The sequence below is a fragment of the Phacochoerus africanus genome, chromosome 6 (genome assembly GCF_016906955.1).
Source record: "Phacochoerus africanus isolate WHEZ1 chromosome 6, ROS_Pafr_v1, whole genome shotgun sequence".
In the NCBI taxonomy this organism is placed as follows: Eukaryota; Metazoa; Chordata; class Mammalia; order Artiodactyla; family Suidae; genus Phacochoerus; species Phacochoerus africanus.
In genome coordinates, this window is record NC_062549.1 from 107207196 (window position 1) to 107229050 (window position 21855).

Sequence of the window (21855 nt, forward strand, 5' to 3'; positions counted from 1 at the left end):
ATTTGGAGCTCTGTGTTTTCTTAGCTCAGTGTGAAAAGCTTATTTCACAGTTACTATGTAGAACTTCCTATTTAATGCTCTTCTGCTTTAGCCTAAGGTTTGTCTTTTTCCTGGGTTTATTTCTTTTTCTTATTTGATTACATACTCATAGTCTAAGAAAAGGAAGGTATTGAGTCAAGTATGTATGAAAGTTTCTTTTTCTCTCATTAAATATGGTTGATAGTTTAGCTGGAGTCCAGAAGGTATATTTCCTGTAGAATTTTTGGCATTGTCCCAGTGTCCTCTGGTATCTAATATATATATTTTTTTTTCTTTTTTTTGCTTTTGCTTTTGCTTTTTAGGGCCACACCCATGGTATATGGAGGTTCCCAGGCTAGGGGTCCAGTCAGAGCTACAGCTGCTGGCCTATACCACAGCCACAGCAATGTGGGGTCTGAGCCTTGTCTGTGGCCTACACTACAGCTCACTGCAATGCTGGATCCTTAACCCACTGAGCGAGGCCAGGGATTGAACCCGCAACCTCATGGTTCCTAGTCAGATTCGTTTCTGCTGTGCCACGACGGGAACTCCTGGTATCTAATATTGTTTATGAGTTTATGAGAAGTCTTTCTTTTTTTGTTTTTTATTTTTGGCCCCCCTGCGACATATGGAGCTCCTGGGCCAGGGAATCAGATCGGAGCCATAGTCTCACCCTAAGTTGCAGCTGTGGCAATGCTGGATCCCTAACCCACTGTGCTGCCCTGGGGATTGAACCCAAGTCCCAGTGCCCCCAAGATGCTGCTGATCCTGTTGTACCACAGTGGGAACTCCTATTTATGAAAAGTCTTAATGCCAGTGTAATTTTTGTTCTTTTGTAAGTAACCTATTTTCTCTTAAAAATTCATGTCTCTTGAAGTTTCCCTTGTGGCTCAGCAGTACCAAACCCATCTAGTATCTGTGAGGACTCAGGTTCTGTCCCTGGCCCCACTCAGTGGGTTAAGGATCTGGTTTTGCCATGAGCTATGGTGTAGGTTGCAGACACGGCTCAGATCTGGCATTGCTGTGGCTGTGGTGTAGGCGGGCAGCTGCAGCTCCGATTAGACCCCTAGCCTGGGAACTTCCGTATGCCTCAGGTTCAGCCCTAAAAAGACAAAAAAATTTAAAAAAAAGATTCATGTCTCTTAACTTCTAGGAATTTTTCTTGCTTATTTGTTTCACTAACCTCTTCATTTTCTGTGTTATTTCTTTTAGAAACTACTGTTGGTTGAATTATGGATCTTCCAGTTTGATTATCCTCATGTGTCTTTTTGCTTATCTTTTTGCTTTCAGTTTTGGGGCTGGAATTTTCTTCTGACAAAATTATACATTTCAGCATTGTTTATTTTGGTCAGGTTGTTACAAGTTATCTTCCACATATCTGGTGATTCTTGGTTGATGTATTTATATTTCAGTGAGGCTTGTCAATAGCTTTCTCTTTATAGTTAACAGACATAGAAGTAGACATTAAAGATATGTCCAAATGCTAGAGGATTACATTAGTTCTATTCATATGGTAAGTTTAATGTGTTCAGAGAAGAACATGCAGGGGGGTTTTTTGGCTGAAAGTTTATCAGGATGCTTTTGGTTAAAAGCAACAAGACTGATTCATACTGACTCATAAAATATTATTTAGTATATCAAGAAGTTCAGAGAGGTTGACTCTAGGCACCATAGAGTCAGTGACTCAGTGCTGTCATTAATGAACAAAGGCTTGTTCTTTTCTCTCCTGTCATTCTCTTTGCCTACCTAGGCTTTGTATTCATGGTGGCTTCCTTTATGGTTGCTGGTAGTTCTGGGTATCACGTCTGGATTTGGTTATATCTAATAGTGGAAGAGACCTTTTACTTCTTTCTTAGGTGCTCGGAAGCTTATCAGAATTCTTCTGAGCAGATATCCTCTTGTACTGCTAGCCAGAATCTGTTCGTCCTCTTTCCTAAGTCAGCCACTAACAAAGGGAATAAGCTTGGCATAATATCCCAGAACTTATCAGGATCTACTTTTGGAGCTTGTGAATGAGGTTCCATATAGGGTAGGAGCAGATTCCTAATAAAGATCAGAGACTTTCAGAGAGATTGAGATGAGAGATGGATGCAGGTGAGTCACCCACAGTCTTCTCCATGACAGTAAATGGCTGAATGTCCAAATTACTGCCACCAACGTGGCAGGTGACAAATTTGTTTGCAGAATTTCACTTTATTTGTCCCTTTCTCAGTCTTTCTTCATTTCTGTTATCATCATTATACTAGCCTTTTTAGCTGCCAATCTCTCCTTGTGTGGTCTAGACCTACGACTTTCTATGCTTAGGTTCATTAGTCCAAGACACTTGTAATCGTTTTTCATCTTCCAGAAATGTGTTGATATTGTTCTTTCGCTCACTGATTCATTTCTTTTGTTGCTTTATATTCATTTCTTTACTATCACCTTTTAGATTATTCTATTTAGAAGGGTTTGAGCATATTAAAAGAGCAGAAGATAATACAATAAACTCCCATGTATTCAGTATTAGCAATTCACAGCCAATTCTGTTTCATCTGTACTCCCATTCATTCCCCCACTGCTCTCCTCCAGTCCTCCCACATTAGTTTCATTTTCGTGTGGAAGAAGATCATGTAGGTGACCAGTTTGCCATCTTGAGTTAAGTCTAGTAGGATGTTTTGAAAGTTAAGAATGTTTTGAGGGTTAAAAATGACTCAGCGTAAAGAAACATACAGCTTTGAACTTTGAATTGTATTTTCTGTTGCTAGACAACTAAATTTTCTCTATTCAAATACTATATTTGAGCCAAATCAAAGATTCAGCTTTTTTTTTTTTTTTGGTCTTTTTGCCTTTTCTAGGGCCGCACACGCGGCATGTGGAGGTTCCCAGGCTAGGGGTCTAATCAGAGCTGCAGCCGCCAGCCTACGCCAGAGCCATAGCAGTGCCAGGTCTGAGCCATGTCTGCGACCTACACCACAGCTCACTTAACCCACTGAGCAAGGCCAGGGATTGAGCCCGAGACCTCATGGTTCCTAGTCGGATTCGTTAACCACTGAGCCACGATGGGAACTCCTAACACGTTAATGTTAGTGATTAAAATCATGAACCTTCTCAGCCCTCATCTTGTTTAAAACTTAGTATTTTAACATAGTTCTTGCCTTATTGCTATTAATACTTTTCCCCCCTTTACTTCAAACCAAATCAACTGCAGATCAATGAATGAAATTAAAAATCTCCAGTACCTACCTCGGACCAGTGAACCCCGTGAAGTCCTCTTTGAAGATAGGACAAGAGCTCATGCTGATCATGTAGGTCAGGGGTTTGACTGGCAGAGTACGGCTGCTGTTGGGGTTTTGAAAGCTGTACAGTTTGGTGAATGGTAAGTTAATGGAACTTAGCTGCAAGATTGGTTAATGTTGTCTTAAGAAAATGTAGACTCGGTTTGAATGGTAGGGGACAGTTTTTAAAAAGTTGTGGTAAAATGCACGTAACAAAATTAAAATTAAAATCTTAACCATTTTTTAAGTGTACATTTCAGTAGTGTTAATTATGTTCACATTGTTGTAAAACAGATCTTTAGGACTTTTTCATCTTGGAAAACTCTAACTTTATACCCATTAAACATTAATTCCCTTTTCTCCTCTCCGCCACCCACCCCCAGTTCCTAGTAACTGTCATTTGACTTTGTTTCTATGGATTTGACTACTTTAAATACCTCATATAAGTAGAATCAAACAGTCATTGTCTTTTTGTGATTGATTTATTTCAGTTAGCAGGATATCCCTAAAGTTCATCCATATTGTACTGTGTATCATAATGTCCTTTCTTTTTTTAAGGCTGAATAGTATTCTCTTTTATATATACGCCACATTTGTTTATCTGTGTATCTGTCAGTGGGCACTTGGATTGCTTTCACCTTTTGGCTGCTGTGAACAAATATCTCTTCATGTCTGTGCTTTCATTCTTTAGGATATATACCCAGAAATAGAATTGCTAGATCATGTGGTAATTCTATTTTTAATTTTTGGAGGAACTGTGTACTGTTTTTCAGAGGTTAGTACCTTGTGTACTTGGTTGGGACCCTGTTTTAAACAAGGCTCAGAACATATTTAGAAACTATTTTACTTTTGTTTTTCGTATTTATGCCTTCAAGCCCTTTATAATTACTTTGAAAACTGGAAGGTGTTATGTTTGTGTGGCTGAGACCTGTTCTCCATTTCTTTCCATCCTGGTGATGTCATCATAGGGTGGCATGGAGATAGTGGGAAAAGTGGTTAGGGGATGCAAATGCATTCATTACCACTGCACCACAATGGGAACTCCTGTTTTAGTTTTATAACAGCTAATTTTCACTTTAAAAAAAACCAGCTTTATTGATGTTTAATTTTTTTTAAGTTCATTAAAGAAACAAATGTATACTTTGCCTTAGGAACTGCTTTGTATCTATTTCTGGGCTAGTGTAGCATTTCCAGCAACAGGAAGATTGAAATTTCTCATCATTTTCCATTATGAGATGCTTGTTTCTAAAGCTTAATATTATTAATCTTAGGAGTGACCAACCTCGCATAACCAAAGATGTGATTTGTTTTCATGCTGAGGATTTTACTGATGTTGTACAGAGACTTCAGTTAGACCTTCATGAACCTCCAGTTTCCCAGGTAATAACTTTTATTTTTTTATTACTCTTTGAGATTTTGGAAGTAGGTCTGTACCCATTAAATTTTGCATTTTATCTTATAGTAGGATACATGGGATAGTGAATTTAATTTTATTACTATTAAAGGCTGTTTGTGGAGGATGTTGAAAATCATTAAAAGAGCTTCCTAAGCAGAATGCTTAGGAAATCTTTGGGATGCCAGTCTTGGGCCTGGGATGCTCAGAGGGTGCAGGATGCTCAGTTCTGGCCACGAGCAGGCTCAGCTGTTTAACCCCACTGCACTGCGTGCCCTCACCTGAAGAAGTTGAAAAACACCAAAGGCACAGATAATTGTTGCCCTTATGTGTGGCAGAGAATATTGATATTTAGCTGCAAGTGAGTATTGAAATACTTATTTAAATGATTCCCTCAGCCATCGGAACTTTAACTTGTACTTTGTTACCAGAAAAGTAGTAAGGAGTTCTCTTCATGGCTCAGTGGTTAACGAATCCAACTAGGAACCATGAGGTTGCGGGTTCAATCCCTGGCCTTGCTCAGTGGGTTAAGGATCCAGCGATGCCGTGAGCTGTGGTGTAGGTTGCAGATGCCACTCAGATCCTGCGTTGCTGTGGCTGTGGTGTAGGCTGGCAGCTACAGCTCTGATTCGACCCCTAGCCTGGGAACCTCCACATGCCATGGATGTGCGGCCATAGAAAAGACAAAAGACCAAAAAAAAAAAAAAAACAAACCCGTAGTAAAATATAAGGAAAAATGAGTCTCCAGAATTATAGGAAATTTTAGAAAATTGTGTCATTTAATATTGCTTAGCTTTAATTTGACCCTCCTGGTTTTTCCTGTGCTAATGTTATTTGACAGAATCATTACATATTTTATTGTAATAAAACTTTTGTCCTCTTTTCAGTGTGTACAGTGGGTGGATGAAGCGAAACTAAACCAAATGAGGCGGGAAGGCATTCGTTATGCTAGAATTCAGCTATGTGACAACGATATCTACTTCATCCCTAGAAATGTCATTCATCAGTTCAAAACAGTGTCAGCAGTGTGCAGCTTAGCCTGGCATATAAGGCTGAAACAGTACCACCCGGTTGTGGAAGCGTCTCAAAACACAGAAAGCAGTTCTAGCACGGACTGTGATTTAAATGGAAAGCGAGAATTAGAAGTTGACTCCGAGTGTGTGAGGATAAAAACTGAATCTGAAGAAACATGCACAGAGATGCAGCTTTTGACAACTGCTTCATCGTCCTTCCCACCTTCATCTGAACTTAATCTACAGCAAGATCAGATGACTCAGCCTCTTCCAGTTTTAAAGGTGGAAAGTAGACTGGACTCTGACCAGCAACACAATCTACAGGAACATTCAAGCACTCCTGTGTGATATGTACATATTCAAACACATTTTTTAACTTTTTTAAATTTTGATGTGAAGTTATAGTTTTATAACTGGCTTAAGTTAAGTTTTATTGGAGAAATCTTGCCTATAATTCTATAAAGAGAAATGACATTCCACAAATGTCAAGCATATCTTTTTTACACAGATTATGCAAAGTTAAGAGTTGTATCTTATCCCGTTAGTACAGTATGTAATAGTGGGTCTGCTGCTACTTTCTGTTTTAAGGTGTGAGGTAACAATTCAATCTCTTCTTCAAATCAAAATGAGGATTCTCTGGAATAACAGATTCTTATTTGGTAAATTATTCACTTCCTTTAAATTTATCTTGCCCTGTCTCTTGCCATATTTGCTGTTTTTATGATAGAAGATCAGATTTATGGTTTAGTACTGGTGCTTTTATGGCACAGATCCAATTTCTACAGTTAAAATGGCATACATAGGTTGCAGGAAGGAGACATTCCTGCATCTTATACATGGGCTTGTCAGTTACTTAGTTGCAACCATAAAGAACAGGTAGTTTCTAAGGAATTCAGTGACTCTTTGGTTTCTTTAACAAAAGAGAAAGCACAGCACTTTCTGATCCAAACTCTTTTTTTGTATCTGTTATTTAAAGCCCAGTGGATATTTCAATTAAAAATATCTAAAGATGAATAGTCCTTGGTCATTCATTATCCATGATTCATTAATCTCTTCTAGAATACATGGTAACTATGGAAGATATTTTGGGTAAAAGAGATAATGTTGACATGATACTCTGTTGTTCTGCTTCCCAACTTCCTCACATTTTGTGTGGATACTTTTGCTTCCTAAACTGATCATGAGTATCACACTTAGAGAATGATATCTTTCTGATGAGGCTGCCATATTTTGTGCATGAAATTTAGGAAAAACTATTTTTGTCACCTGACATCAACTTCTTCATGGTAAAGATCTGTTGAGATACTTCAATTCACAGTTTCAACTGGTGAATACTTGGGTTTATTTATTATTACTCTGTGTTGCTACTGTCTAATAAAGAATATGGCACTAAACTTCATCCTAGTTTCAGGTAGCCTAATCCTTATTAGTGCCTGAGTATTTAACAATTTTTTTCAAACAGGCACGGTTCATATAGCTAGTGTAGTCTTAACTTTCTATTATTTTAGAATGTTAATGTGATACACATTTCACTTTCTCTTAGTTAATAATACAGTAGGCCTTTTGTTTATTAAAGGAAGAGTACTCCCCACACCTAAGACCAGATTCTTATATCTACCTGGTTATAGTGCAATTTGGAGATTTTTTTTTTTTTTCTTTCCTGGAGGGTGAGATTTGGAATATTTACAGTAACATAGGCAAAAAAAAAAGATGCTGCTTTATTATGTCTGTCACCATGAAAACTTAGCTGCATCTTTTGAAATATCAAATATGAATTTTCTCAAATATTCTGAAATAGGTTAAATCTTATATAAATATTACTTTGTGCAATATTGTTGTGTAGTTAAATGCATATTAGCAAAGTATAGAGGTCACTGTGTAAACGATAGAAAAGTAACCATCAGCAAATACTGCAGTGATTAGTTAGAATCTGTATTATTCCTTATATATATGTATATGTATGTATTCTCTGTTACAAAGGATGAAGACAAATAGAGAAACGTTTCAATGTAAACCATTTATGAATTGGAAGTGATGTTGGTTTTAGTTATCTTTGTAAATAAGGTAATTAGAATGGTATGAAAAGTAATGTGATTATTGCAGGGGTGTTTTAAAATCTTGGGTATAAATTTTAGGGTAAATTCTAGCTTATGAAGACTAGTTTTTAAGGGACCTGCCTTTGAGGGTGTTTTTTTGGTTATTTTTTTGGGGGGGGGTGTTAATCACAAAGTATGTGGGTTTGGTTATTTTTGTTTTTGTTTTTCTGTCCAGAAGAATTTCATAGAGCTTTACTAGGCTGTGCAAAGTAAAATTCTTCTCAGGCAACATTTGCTTTTTAAAATAATCATGAAGAACAAGGTGGTTGTTAAAGCAAAAACTTTTTATTTTTTTCTTGTCTTCCAAGATCCGATTTCCCCATCTCCCACTTGCCATCCAGCAGATGCCATCTGTCATCTAAGCTGGTCATTGTTAATAAACAAGGAGACTGTCTCCTGACAGCCAGCACTGTGTATAATCACTCAGGAACCAGCGGATCTGCAAAGACCTACAATCAAAAGCAAATCCCCATTTTCTTTTTATAAAACATTCTACCCTCAACTCCAGTATAAACGTATTAAAAGAGATAAAAATGTTTAAAATCATGTACTAATAAATTCATTGTATGTTAGAATTGCAGTAGAACGGAGAGAGAAACATTTAGCTAGTAATGTATTTGGAAACTCTGAATGTCCTATGTGAGTATTAGATTTTAATAGCATGCTTTAAAGACTGATGAATATAAAAGCGCAAGTTTTGAGTTATTTACTGCTTTAAAGCTGTATCCTAGTTTAGTGATACCAATGATTGCAACTTTTCTAAAATCATTAAATTATTTGGTGGAGTGAGGCATGGAGCAATCTGGCGTCTTCTGATTTGTAAAGTAGTGATGGCAGTGAAGTTGTAGCTGAAATTGAAACTGATCTTCCTTTTTAGTATATTATCCGTTGTGCCAACTCTTTGAGATTATTTGCAGAACGTGGCTATAAGTTTTAGTATTTTGTGGAGCAGAGGGATATTTTTAAATGTGCTCATGGGAAGGGCTCAGTAAATGAGTATTCCTAACTTAGTCACTAGAAGGATTTTAAGGTATTCGTCAATCAGGAGAAAAGTCTTCCCCCTGCCCCAGGAGTCATGCTGTAATTACCAAGATATGTCAGGAGTAGGATTATGATTCAAAGAGGTACCCCAAATTCATAAAGCAATACTAATAAAAACGATGTATTTGTTTTCCCCTCCAAAGTTTTAACTCTTTAAAAATGAATTCCTAGGCTTAACTGTACTTTTAATTTGCTTATTAGTACTTAGAATTTATTTCACTGATAGTTTATTATTTTGAATTAAAGACTTTTGAAAGGTGCCCATTTCCCCTAAGAGACAGGTGGAATAAGTTGACTAATATTACAAGCTCTTGTAGGGAAAAGGAGCTTTTAAAATTATTTACTGAACCTTAGGAAAATACGTCTTACATCATCTTGCATCAGTCTTAATAGGCATAAAGTTCATGCTTAATGACTGGAGAAACTTTTGCTTATTGCTTTTCCCTCTATAAATATTGTCTAGAATGAAAGCTAATTTAGGAACAAGACAAAAAAAAAGCCCTTAGTGCATATATTTTTGATTAATATTAGTTCATTATTAGATCATTTATTTTCATCTATATTTGCCATTAAAAATTTATTTGCATTTATTCCTTTAGAATAATTGAGTTTGTGTCTAATAAATCTGTTTTATCATTGCTACAAGTTTTAAAAAAGAACCTTTCACTAGTACATGCAGAGGTTCATATTTCTGCTAAAAATTATTTTTTTAAAAATAGGTTGTAACTGTATTTATTGGTCATGCAGTAAATAGAGGAAATGTACAAGACATATTTTTTCTTTAGCACAAAGGGACCTATCCTCATCCTGAAAGTTTGTTGCTTTAAAAGCAAGTATCTCTCCATAAATATTATGGCCTTCCATTTTCTCCATACATCTTTTAGGATCCACTTGTGCATGTAGTTGAGACCACTGTCTCTTAATATAGCACTTTTCAATTCTCTCTAAAGAAATAATTATGTACTACTATCACATGTTGTAAATTTTCATGTAATAGTGTTTTCTGTGACTAAACTCCATTTTGATTGGCAGCTAAGACTTTTTTTCCTGTGGCTTTAATTTATCTAAGAGGTCTTTGCATATAGATGAAATGTATAATTTGCCTGGCGGACTATTTGCGTTTTGTGGCCTTAGTTTGTTTATTGACATTAATGAGTGTTTTAAAAAAGTTTTTAATGAATAGTCTTAAATCTAAATTTGTGTGAATAATAATCCTTTTAACACAGTGCTTTTTTGTAGCTGTCTAAGTGTGTTAAATTGTTAAGCTATTTCTTTGTAAAATAGGACAATGGAATGCATAGAGGTTTTGTTTTTTTTTTTCCTGTAAAGTATTTTTTTAATAAACAAAGTCTGATTTGTCCTTTACTGATGTTTCATGACGAAATGAATAGCACATGTGAATTCCAGTTACGGGGTACCTGTTTCTTAAGTATTTATCCCTTCCTTCTGTGTTGTGTGTTGTTTTGTAGTGTTTTAGAAACTCTTGTGACTTTTCTGACCTAAAGACAACGTCACAGATACCTGGAGAAAATTTCAATCCACATCAAGAGGCAGTTTTGGAGAAGAAGAAAAACTACACTTGGCATTTGTGGCAGTTATGCCTCTTGCTGCATAAATTGATTTATACTTATGAGAGAAAAATCTTAGATTTTTGTTCTGGGAAGCTAATATTTTTTCTTTCATTTCTTTTTTTCTTTTTTTTTTTTAGGGCTGCATCTGTGGCATGTGGACATTCCTAGGCTAGGTGTAGAATTGGAGCTGCAGCTGCTGGCCTCCACAGCCACCAATCCTTAACTAATTAATCAAGCCAGGAATTAAACCCACTAGTATCCTCATGGATACTAGTCAGGTTCTTACCCTGCTGAGCCACAATAGGAACTCCTGGGATGCCGGCATTTTTGAAGGTATAGGCACGCAGTGTTAGTTAATGAAGGTGATTTATAGATGTTTCAGATGTCATTGATGTATTGACATAACCCAGTGTATTTTTTTCCTCATCAGTTTTTGTGTGAACTTCTCTATAATTAACCTACCTGTCCTAAACACTGATAGCCCTTACTTAGGATTAGGAAAGGAAAAGGAAGCAAACAGTTTTAAGTAACTGCTGTGGGCCAGGCATTTTATATCAGAGTATTATCTCATTTAATCCTCGCAGCCTTGAGTAGGAAATTAACAATACAAGTAAGAACACAGGCTTGTTATGTTGAATAAATTGCATAAGGTTTGTCAGTGGGAGCAGGGATGTGCATGCAGTTCTGGGTTCAAAGCCTATGCTTTGTTCAGTGAGAGCCCTACATTTGTAAAGGGGGTCCTGAAATAAGATTTGCTGTTTACCACTCTTCTCTAGTGTGTCTTACCTGGTTTCTGTTCTAGGAACTCCCCTCAAAGCCTATTTGTGTGCTAAGCAATGAAGTAAAATTTTCCTATTAGTGTAATTTATGTCTTAAAGCAAAAATTGACATTTTCCAGTTTTAGGTTTTTGTTTGTTTGTTTTGAAACCCAACAGAAGTGTCATGTTTAGCTCTAGGGAAGGAGAACCTGTCAGAACAAAAGCAGAAAGAAAACCACTGCCAATGTGTGCAATATAGAAATCAAGCCTGGAGTTCCCGTCATGGTGCATTGGAAACGAATCTGGCTAGGAACTAGAGGCTGCAGGTTCGATCCCTGGCCTCGTTCAGTGGGTTAAGGATCTGGTGTTGCTGTGAGCTGTGGTGTAAGACGCCGCTCGGACCTGACCTTGCTGTAGCTCTGATTCGACCCCCCCTAGCCTGGGAACCTTCATATGCTGTGGGTGCGGCCCCCAAAAGACCAAAAATAAATAAATAAATAAAACTGGGTAGTGCTATTCATTAAAATAAAATAAAAAAAAGCCCGGGTGAAATAAATTAGTTCTATGGGTGTTATTTTTATCTTAGTCGACTTGCTTCAAAACGGGGGTAACTTACGCCTTTATATCGATTTGATAGATAATCAAAAATAATGATGTAAATCATTTAGAACTGCACTCCTTAGAAGGCTTGCTGAAGTGGTCTCATCATCGCAGCTTCAACTGACTCAAACGCTGCGTGCTGGGCTAGCAAGGACATTGCTTCAGTTGAGGTGAGAATGGCCGTTAGGGGTCAGTGTTCCATTAATGGCCAAAAAAAAAGCAGGGAAGCAGCTTAAAACCTTATTAACGTATCCTTAAATATTCATTAGAGGTCGCAACCGTCCCTTTTCCCTGGCCTCTATCAGCCTGCTTGAATTAAACTAGAAACAGTTCCTGCTGCCGCTCCCCTCCGCTCCCGTATTTGGGGAAAGGACCCCGAGCTGCCGGAAGCCTCGGCCTCCTCTTCCTTTACCCTTGAGCACCTAGAAAAGCTTAAGTCCTAGAGCAGCGGAGGGAGGAGCGAGACGGGGAATCAGCCACAGCCCGCCAGGCCCTTCGTCTCAGGACGGCGTAAATTCATGACAACATTCTTTCATTCAGCAAAGATTGGGAACCTATGTGCCGGGCTCGTGCCAGACCCCCGTCTCTCACCTCATGGAGCCCACGGCCCATTGAGGACGACCGGGTAGTAAATAACGAAGCACTAAAACCCTATAAAATCACAAGGAAAGAAGAGGGTCGCAAAGAAATGAACGGGGAACTATTGGAATATCGGGACCGACCTCCTTTAGATCGATGTCTGGGAAAGTCATTTCCGAGGAAGTGACCTGAACGGTGATCTTGAGCAGCTGCTCTGGGCCGAGATCTCGGTGTATCTCCCTAGCTCCTCGTTCAGGAGCCCTGCGGAGGCTCGGCTGGAAGGCCCGGGGCGGGGGCGGAGCCATCTTCTCAGCAAAACCCGGAAAGCGGAAGCCGAGGCCCGGCTGCACCGTGGTCTGAGGAGCTGCAGTTGCCCAGGTCTCGGCCGGCTGAGTCACGGCCCTGCCGGGCCCGGCCTAGCGAGGACGCGCCCCCAAGCAGCTGCCAGCCGAGCCTTGGGGGGCTCTGCACTTGACTTTTCCAGTCGGGCACAAAGCCTTTTGCCGTTGCCGTGGCGACTGGCAACCTGGCGAAGACCCCTTTCACTTTCTATCCCCCTCCTTTCCCAGTTCATTCTTTGCTTATTTTGGGGTCAGTCCGATGACCCTATAGGTCTGGCTGGCAGGGCGCCGGCTCTCTGGCAACAGACTGCCCTCCTCCGGGCGCTGGGCGGCCGGCTACTTCTCAGGCTGGGGCGGCCTCGGCAGTCTCCATGGTAACGGCCCCGCCGGCGTCTCAGCCTGGGAGGGAAGATGCTGCCTGCCGGGCCCGCTCCCTTGCCCCCGGCCTCACGGCCGGGCAGGGGCCACTGAGGAAGAAGGTCCCGGCCGCCGGACTTCGGGGCAGGGGGCACCAGGTGAGAGCTGGACTCTGGGGAGCGGAAGAGGTGGGGTGCAGGTCAACTCCAGCGACCTCCCCTCCTCTCCCCCTTCCCTGCATCAAACGCTCGCACAAAATATCGCAAGAGAGGCTTCTGTCGCCACTGCGCCAGAGGTTTTTTTGGTATGTTTTTGTTTCTCCTGGCAAATAGCCGGAGAACGAGACCCGGAGAGGCTGAGAGAAGCGGTTTTGAGTTCTACCCAAACTGCGAGAGTCCCTTTCAGCAACTGCACTCACCGACTGGTGTTCCTTCATTTTCAGTGAAATCCCATTCTCTGGCTGGAGACACAGATGGCCTCAAATGAGAGAGATGCTATATCGTGGTACCAAAAGAAGGTAATTAATATCGGTGTATTTTTATTTGTAAAGCATGCTTCCTGCAGAAACTCCCACAAAGAATACCGATGATGTTAGTTTGCCCTGAGCTTGGTAGTACAGGTATTCTTACATGGTATCTTTCAACATAAATGGGAAAACTAATGTACAAGGTCATCGGGTCTTTTAAACTCAGTTCCAGGTCCCCGAAGAAGATTTTCAACCTCCCATCTCCAGGCTGCATTCACAGTGTCACAGCAGTGCTTTGAAAGTTTGCTTCTGATCAAATTGCTGTTTTTTTTTTTCAGACAGAAAACTTATCTGCAGAAGCTCAGATTGACACTGTCAACAATCTTATCGAGTTATTTATTACCTTTTATTTTTCTGTAGTTTCCTACTGATGTTTTCCTCAAGAAGTGGAAATACCTTTTTTTTTAATTTTTAAATTTTATTGAAGTATATTTGACTTACAATGTCATGTTAGTTTCAAGTGTACAGCAAAGTGAATCAGTTAAACATATATCCATTCTTTTTCATATCTTTTATCACATAGGTTATTACAGATTATTGAGATCTTCCTATGCTATACCATAGGTCCTTGTTATTTTTTTATTCCATTATTTGCTTTTATTTTTTTATCACTTAATGAATTTTATTACATTTATAGGTGTACAATAATCATCACAACCCGATTTTATAGCATTATCATCCCAAACCCCCAGCACATCCCCCTACCCCTGAACCTGTCTCATTTGGAAACCATAAGTTTTTCAAAGTCTGTGAGTCAGTATCTGTTCTGCAAAGAAGTTCATTGTGTCCTTTTTTTAGATTCCACATGTAAGTGATAGCATTTGACGGTGTCTCATTGTCTGATTGACTTCACTTAGCATGATAATTTCTAGGTCCATCCATGTTGCTAAAAATGCCATTATTTCTTTCCTTTTAATGGCTGAGTACTATTCCATTGTGTATATGCACCACATCTTTATCCACTCCTCTGTTGATGGGCATTTTAGGTTAAGAAGTGGAAATATCTTTTAAGGTGATATTTAATTTGAAATATTTTGGACATTGCTTTTAAACTTACTTTTAGATCCAGCTAACTTTAGAATTTTGAAGGAAATGGTCCCTGGAAATAATAATTTATTCTAGCCTCAGAGAAGCACAGACATTTCCCAGGTATCATATCGATAATTAATAGTTCCGTGGCTTTTGTGAAACTTAACCTAAATCAAAGAATTTCCTTTGCATCATTTAAATAGCTTGCTTCCTATTTCAGATTGGAGCATATGATCAGCAGATATGGGAAAAGTCGATCGAACAGACTCAGATTAAGGTAAATTGATTTCTTTGATGTTTTAGCTTTGTTTTGGTGTATCAATGTGAAGAGTGGATTGTACTTGCTTTTTAAAAAATCTACTTATCCATCAAGTATGGCGTTCTTTGTTCTTTGACGTTTATGAGGAAAACAACACTGCAAGTGGAATAGTGAATGACATTTGACCTCTGTATCAGGGAACTAGAAAGGGGTAGTTGGTCTGTGATGAATCTGAAAGCAGATGCTCCATAAAAATGGAGCTATGGCTGTTTAACTCGTGGGTTTTACTTTGTGATAATGCAGGCCCAGTATTGCCAGAGCGTCAGAGTTTTCAAGAGAAGCCCAAATAATGCATTTTTATGTGAACAGCTGAGGTTTTCAGAGCATCTCCTCTCCTTCTTCCCTCCCCCCCTTCTCCTCCCCTCCTCCCCCACCTTTTTTTTCGTCTTTTTCTTCCTGTGCAGGTCGGATAAAATACATTTGTTGCCTGAATCACTTTTTCAGTATTGGTTTGGAGTATGGTCTTAAGTACCTCAGGTTCTTAAACTTTGTCTCTATACTGTTCTTGGAACTGAGCAGATTTGGGGGGTTATTTCATGCTAACCAAGCAACCCAAAATTGATGTGTGATTCAGAATGCCAGTTTATTAATTTATAGTAGGGAGGGGAGGGTTAAATAATCTTATGTTCCAAAGTCAGGGTTGTAGGGACAACATGTGTGGTGGGGAAGGGTGATGTAAATTAGTCATGGAAAGTCTGCTTGGTAGTCAAATGTAATTGCATAGTCTTGATAGATGTGGAAACGCCGAAAGACCACCTTGCGCTTATAGAGTGTCTCTGTTGGTCTTAATACTTACATCTTTGACCTTATGGGGGCGAGGGTAAGGGTGAATCTAAGGGTGAGGAGGGGTGGCTTAGGCGGTCTGCCCACCCCCTTGGCTTTGCTGTGCGCAGAGTGCATATGCAGTACCCTGCTTTTGCTCTTGGCTGCTCAGGAGTGGCAGTTGGGTTTATTGTCTTTTTGTATCGTATTGTTCATAATTTGTCCCAACTGCCCATGCATGCAGTTACTTTTAGTCCATTATAGTTTCTTTGTATTTTGTTGCTGGAGGAGATGTTTGTGCAGGTGCAGTTACTGCAGCAGAGGGTCCTAGGTCTCAGGTCCCAGCCTGCCTCAAGACTAACTAAAAATTTACTGAGTTAATGTCCCAGCATGTCCTAAGTGCTAGGAGTACAGTCAACAAGATATGCGTGGTCTTGCCTTTATGAATTTTACAGTCTAAATGTGATGGGAGGAGTTCCCATTGTGGCTTAGCGGTAAATGAACCCGACTAGTATCTTTGCGGACTCGGGTTTGATCCCTGGCCTTGATCAGTGGGTTAAGGATCTGGCCTTGCCATGAGCTGTGGTGTAGGTTACAGACGTGGCTTGGATCCCGTGTTGCTGTGGCGTAGGTGTAGGCTGGCAGCTGCAGCTCCATTTCGACCCCTAGCCTGAAAACTTCCATATGCCAAAGGTGCAGCACTTAAAAAAAAAAAAAAGGTGGTGGGAGAAAAGCTGAGTTATCTTTTTAAGTATGTTTAAGTCTTAGATGAAAATTTACCAAAGTATAGGATACAAAGAAGCATTTAATGCAATTTAAAACAGATTACACAAATATATTTTTAAAATAAATTAAAAGAAAAAAGAAAAAATTAAAAACAGAAAATAATACACACTATTAACATCAGCTCATAATACAGTAAAATTAGAAATTGTGTAATAAAAATATAACTCAAAATTATAAAAGATAAAGATTTTAAAAATCTTGGATCATGAAAAGTGGTATGAACTATTCTACATTTTTTGAGCTGCTATATTTAAGGCATTTTGCTAGGTTCTGAGCACAAGAAAAATATTTATAAACAGAAGGGCGCAGGTTTGATCCCTGGCCTTGCTCAGTGGGTTAAGGATCCGGTGTTGCTGTGAGCTATGATGTAGGTCACAGATGCAGTTTGGATCCGGTGTTGCTGTGGCATAGTCTGGCAGCTGTAGCTCCGGTTAGACCCCTAGCCTGGGAACCTCCTTGGGTGCAGCCCTAAAAAAAAAAAAAAGAGAGAGAGAGAGAGAGAGAGAAATAAAAACACTGTAAAATTTGCCGTGTGGAAAATATAGTCATTAATTCTGTATATCTTTATATGGTGACAGATTATAAGTAGACTTATCTTCGTGGTCATTTTGAAATGTATGGAGATATGGAATCACTATGTTGTATAACAGGAACTAACATACTGTTTTAGGTCAATTATATTTCAAAACCAAACAAGCTCATAGAAAAAGAGATCAGATTTGTGATTGCCAGAGGCGGTGGGTTGGGGGAAGAAGAATCAGATGAAGGCAGTTAGATGGTACAAACTTCCAATTATATGATAAATAAGTATTAGGAATGTGGTATATAACATGATAGATATAATTCATGCCTCTGCATGTTATATATGAAAGTTGTTAAAAGAGAGTGAACCCTAAAATTTTAAAAAATAGAGTAAAACCTCAAAGAGTGAAAAAAAACCCAGGAAAACAATTTTTTTTCATTTTTAAAATTTTGTATCTATATGAGATGATGGATGTTCCCTAATTTACTGTCATCAATTCATGATATATGTCCGTCAAATCATTATGCTCTATACCTTAAAACATTCAGTGCCATATGTCAATTATATCTCAATAAAACCACAGGAGAAGCTACATGGAACTAAGAAATGTCTAATTACTCTCTCTTGTTATTTAACACACTAGGAAAGACTATACATTCAAATATTTTGAATATTTAAAAAATGGTTGGAGTTCCCGTCATGGCTCAGTGGTTAACGAATCTGACTAGGAACCATGGGGTTGAAGGTTCGATCCCTGGCCTTGCTCAGTGGGTTAAGGATCCGGTATTGCCGTGAGCTGTGGTGTAGGTCACAGACGTGGTTCGCATCCCACGTTGCTGCGGCTGTGGGTATAGGCTGGCGGCTATAGCTCCAATTCGACCCCTAGCCTGGGAACCTCCATGTGCCATGGGAGTGGCCCTAGAAATGGCAAAAAGACAAAAAAAAAAAGAAAAAAAATGGATAAGGAGTTCCCTTGTGGCACAGCGGGTTAAGGACCTGGCATTGTCCCTGCAGTGATTGCTACTATGGCACAGGTTCGATTCCTGGCCAGGGAGCTTACACATGCTTCAGGCACGGCCAAAAAAAAATTAAAAATTAAAAATTTAAAAAATAAAAACTGTTGAGAGGCTCCTTGCCCAAGCTGAAGTGAAGTTGCCACTGGAGTGTGTCCCAGACCCCCTGAGGACACACAGGTTCACCTGCTTGGTTCAGAAGCCCGAGTGATGGAAGGGAAGGGCCCCTCACGCACCTGGTCACCACAACACCCTGAAGGCTAGGACCAGCCCCTTCCAGGTAGTGGCCACTTCAGTGATGAGCATCAGGTCAAGGTCAAAGTCAGAGATTCCAGACCCACTGGGGCCATCCCTGCCTGTGTCCAGGGCAGTGACTTGGTGGGACAATAGAATGGATTCTGAGTTCTGGGCATAGTCTAGATCATGATTTGGGCAATGGCTACAGGAGTGTGAATAATTTGTAAATAATCATCAAGCACTACAATTAATATCTGTTAGGCTTCACTGTATAATTACTTCAATAAATGTTTATTATAAAAAAAACTGCAAGAAAAAAATTCTTCCCCAGGCATAATATGGAGCTTTTAATAAACTACCATCCTGATTTATTTTTCAAAAATTTATCATAAATATAATAATCTTATATTGAAGCCAATAATGTATAGAACAGATTAGCTACCATAAACAAGCGGGATAGCTGAGAAATGTGTCATTGATTTAACATTCTAAAATAAATTAACGTAAAAAAAGAAAATAATGTAACATAAATTAATAGACTAAAGGTCAGAACCGCATGATCTTTTCAGTAGAGACAGAACAAACCTTTGACAAAATTCAGGATGCATTAATGATATAGTAGAAATAGTAAGTAATTTCTTCAGTCTGTCAAACGGTGTCTATTAAAAACTTAACAGCTAACACGGTACTTAAAGATTAAAGACTGAGGGCTTTGCCCCTCAAATCAGGAGCAAAGCAAGGATGTTTTTGCTCTCCACAACTCTTTAATGTTGTATTAGGGAGTCCCGTCAATGCAGTAAGGCAAGGAAAAAAAAAGACATTGAGATGGGAAAGAAAATGAAAATTGCCTTTATTCAGGATGACGTGATCCTATATGTAGAAAATCCTGAGATATTATTAACAATAAATGAGTTTAGCAAGATCCCTAGATAAAAGGTCAGTATACGGGCATTCCCATCGTGGTGCAGGGGAAATGAATCCAACTGGGGACCATGAGGTTGCGGGTTCGCAGATGCCGCTCGGATCACACGTTGCTCTGGCATAGGCCGGCAGCTGTAGCTCGGATTGGACTCCTAGCCTGGGAACCTCCGTATGCCATGGGTGTGGCCCTAAAAAGCAAAAAAAAAAAAAAAAAAAAATCAGTATACAAAAATTAACTTATTTTTTCTGTATACCAGCAATGAGTATTCCAAAAATGAAATTAAGAAATCAACTCATTCACAATAGCATCAAAAAGGATAAAACAAGATTGACAGAATATTGTAAATCAGCTGTAATGGAGAAAATAAAAAATTTTAAAACATTTACAAAAAGGTTAAAACACTTAGGAATGAGTTTAACATAGAATGTATAAGGTGGTAATTCTCTCCAAATGTATCTATAGCTTCACTGTAATCCCTTTAAAATTCCAGCATTCTTTTTTTGTTTTTGGTAGAAATTGATAAGCTAATTCTAAAGTTGATAAGGAATGCAAAGGACCTAGAAAGTTGAAAATAAGGTTTAAAAAGAGTAACAGAGTTAGGGTACTGGATTTCAAAATTTACTGTAAAGCTGTAAGTGATCAAGATAAAGTAGCTTTTTTCTTTTTCAGCCACACCTGTGGCATTTGGAAGTTCCTGGTCCAGGCATCAAATCCGAGCTGCAGCTGTGACCTATGCCACAGCTGTGGCAATGCTGGATCCTAACTCAGTGTGCCACAGCAGGAACTCCAGATAGTATAGTATTGGCACGAGTAATAGATCAACGAACAGGATAGAAAATCTAGGAATAAATCCTTACAGTTTTGATAAATTGATTTTTATAGAGATGCCAAAACAATTCAATGAAGAAATGATAGTCTTGTCAACAAATGGTTCTGGAACATTTGAATATCCAGAAGAATAAACATGAGCTTTGATTTTTACCTCACACTGCACACAAAAGTTACATAAAAGGACCATGTGGCTTAGTGGGTTTAAAGACCTGATATAGCCTCCTTGAGGATGTGGGGTTGATCACTGGCCTCACTGAGTGGGTTAAGGAGCTGGTGTTGCAGCAAGCTGTGGCATAGGCCTGCAGCTCCCATTTGACTCTTAGCCTGGAAACGTCCATATGTCTCAGGTGCAGCCTAAAAAGAAAAAAAAAAAAAAAGGATCTTAGATGTACGTGTAAGAACTAAAAGTCTAAGGTTTTCTAGAAAGACATAGAAGATCTTTGGGAAAGGCAAAGATCTCTTAGGAACACAGCTATAAAAGAAAAATTCTGATAAATTGGGGCTTATCAGAAATTAAAACTTTTCTTCAAAATATCCCATTTTAAAAAAATGGGAAAAAGCACGCCCACAGACTGGGGAAAAATATTTTCAAATCGTATGTATAATGGAGTATTTGTACCCATAATGCATAAAGGACTCCTACATTTCAATAAGAAGACAAAAAACCCAATTTAAAAATGGGCAAGGAGTTCCCATCCTGGCTTAGTGGTTAACGAACCTGACTAGTATCCATGAGGACATGAGTTCGATCCCTGACCTTGCTCAGTGGGTTAAGGATCTGGCGTTGCCGTGAGCTGTGGTGTAGGTTGCAGACACGGCTCGGATCTGGCGTTGCTGTGGCTGTGGTGTAGGCCAGCGGCTACAGTTCCGTTTAGACCCCTAACCTGGGAACCTCCGAATGCTGCAGGCACATATGCCTCAGACAAAAGACCAAAAAATATATATAATAAAATAAAATCAATAAAATGGGCAAAAGATTTGAATAGCTGTATCACCAAAGACGGCACATGAATGACTGGGCCCATTAAAAGATGTTCCACATTATCCGTCAGTCATTAGGGAAGTAAAAATTAAAACCACGATGAGATGCTACTGTGCACCTATTAGAATGGCTAAAATTTAAAGTAAGTGCTGGCCGGGACCTGGAGGGACTAGAACTCTTGAACACTGCTGGTGGGGATGGAAAGTGGAAAATAATTTGATGGTGTCTTAAAAATTTAAATATGTATTTCTCCTATGATCAGCATTTCCATCCCCAGGTATGTCCTCAAGAGAAATAAAAACATATGAGCACATGCAAGTGTTCATAGCAGTGCTATTCATAATTGCCAAAAACTAGAAAAAAAGTCCAAATGGCCCATCAACTTGTGAGTAAACAAATGTGTTAGGTCCATGCAGTGGAATATGACTGGGCAATAAAAATTATTAATACATACTACAGCATGAAGTAACCTCAAAAATGTTATGCTAAGTGAAAGGGGCCAGACACAACAATACTGTGTGTTTCGGTTTATATGAAATTTCTAGAAAAGGCAAATCTAGAGAAACAGAAAGCAGATCAGTGTTCATCTATAGCTGGGGGATGGGAACAGAGATTTATTGCCATTGTCTTTCAGGTGATGGAAATACTCTAAAATTTGAATGTGATGATAACTATAAATTTACCAGAAATCTACCAAATTATTTACTAAAACTATGCACCTAAAAATGAGTGCGTTTTATAGTGTGTTAATTGTACTTCAATATAGCTGTTTTCTTAATCACACCAATAGAAAATAGGAGAAATCATAATGTAGCACATAGAAATTCATACATCTTCTAAAATTTCTTAATAAAATATATTAAGTCTAAGGTCTAACATTATTTACAGTGATGAAGCTCACCTT

The 21855-nt window shown here is 38.9% G+C and overlaps 2 protein-coding genes and 1 long non-coding RNA gene across 8 annotated transcripts in view; 2 read left to right on the forward strand and 1 right to left on the reverse strand.

Moving 5' to 3' along the window:
• Positions 1 to 10180, forward strand: part of RSBN1 (round spermatid basic protein 1) — a 49072-nt gene extending 38892 nt beyond the window's left edge. Inside the window, exons 5-7 of the mRNA XM_047784974.1 lie at positions 3206 to 3373; positions 4544 to 4652; positions 5553 to 10180. Of these exons, the coding sequence (XP_047640930.1) occupies positions 3206 to 3373; positions 4544 to 4652; positions 5553 to 6026 (751 nt within the window). The 3' untranslated portion in view covers positions 6027 to 10180. The remainder of the gene's footprint in view (positions 1 to 3205; positions 3374 to 4543; positions 4653 to 5552) is intronic.
• On the reverse strand, positions 8038 to 12525 carry LOC125129830 (uncharacterized). Its single transcript, XR_007135573.1, has 2 exons — positions 12467 to 12525; positions 8038 to 8223 (listed from the first exon to the last, which is right to left on the reverse strand). It is a non-coding gene; the product is annotated as an uncharacterized LOC125129830 (long non-coding RNA).
• Positions 12526 to 12944: 419 nt separating this feature from the next.
• Positions 12945 to 21855, forward strand: part of PHTF1 (putative homeodomain transcription factor 1) — a 72113-nt gene continuing 63202 nt past the window's right edge. For 5 of the 6 annotated variants that reach the window (XR_007135567.1, XR_007135566.1, XR_007135568.1 and 2 more), the window contains exons 1-3: positions 12945 to 13179; positions 13464 to 13538; positions 14797 to 14853. Coding sequence is in view for 1 of the 6 variants with exons in the window: in XM_047784975.1 (XP_047640931.1) it covers positions 13494 to 13538; positions 14797 to 14853 (102 nt within the window). In the remaining 5 variants the exon portion in view is untranslated. Of the gene's footprint in view, positions 13180 to 13463; positions 13539 to 14796; positions 14854 to 21855 lie in introns of those variants that run through there. The other variant, XR_007135570.1, reaches the window with a different exon arrangement.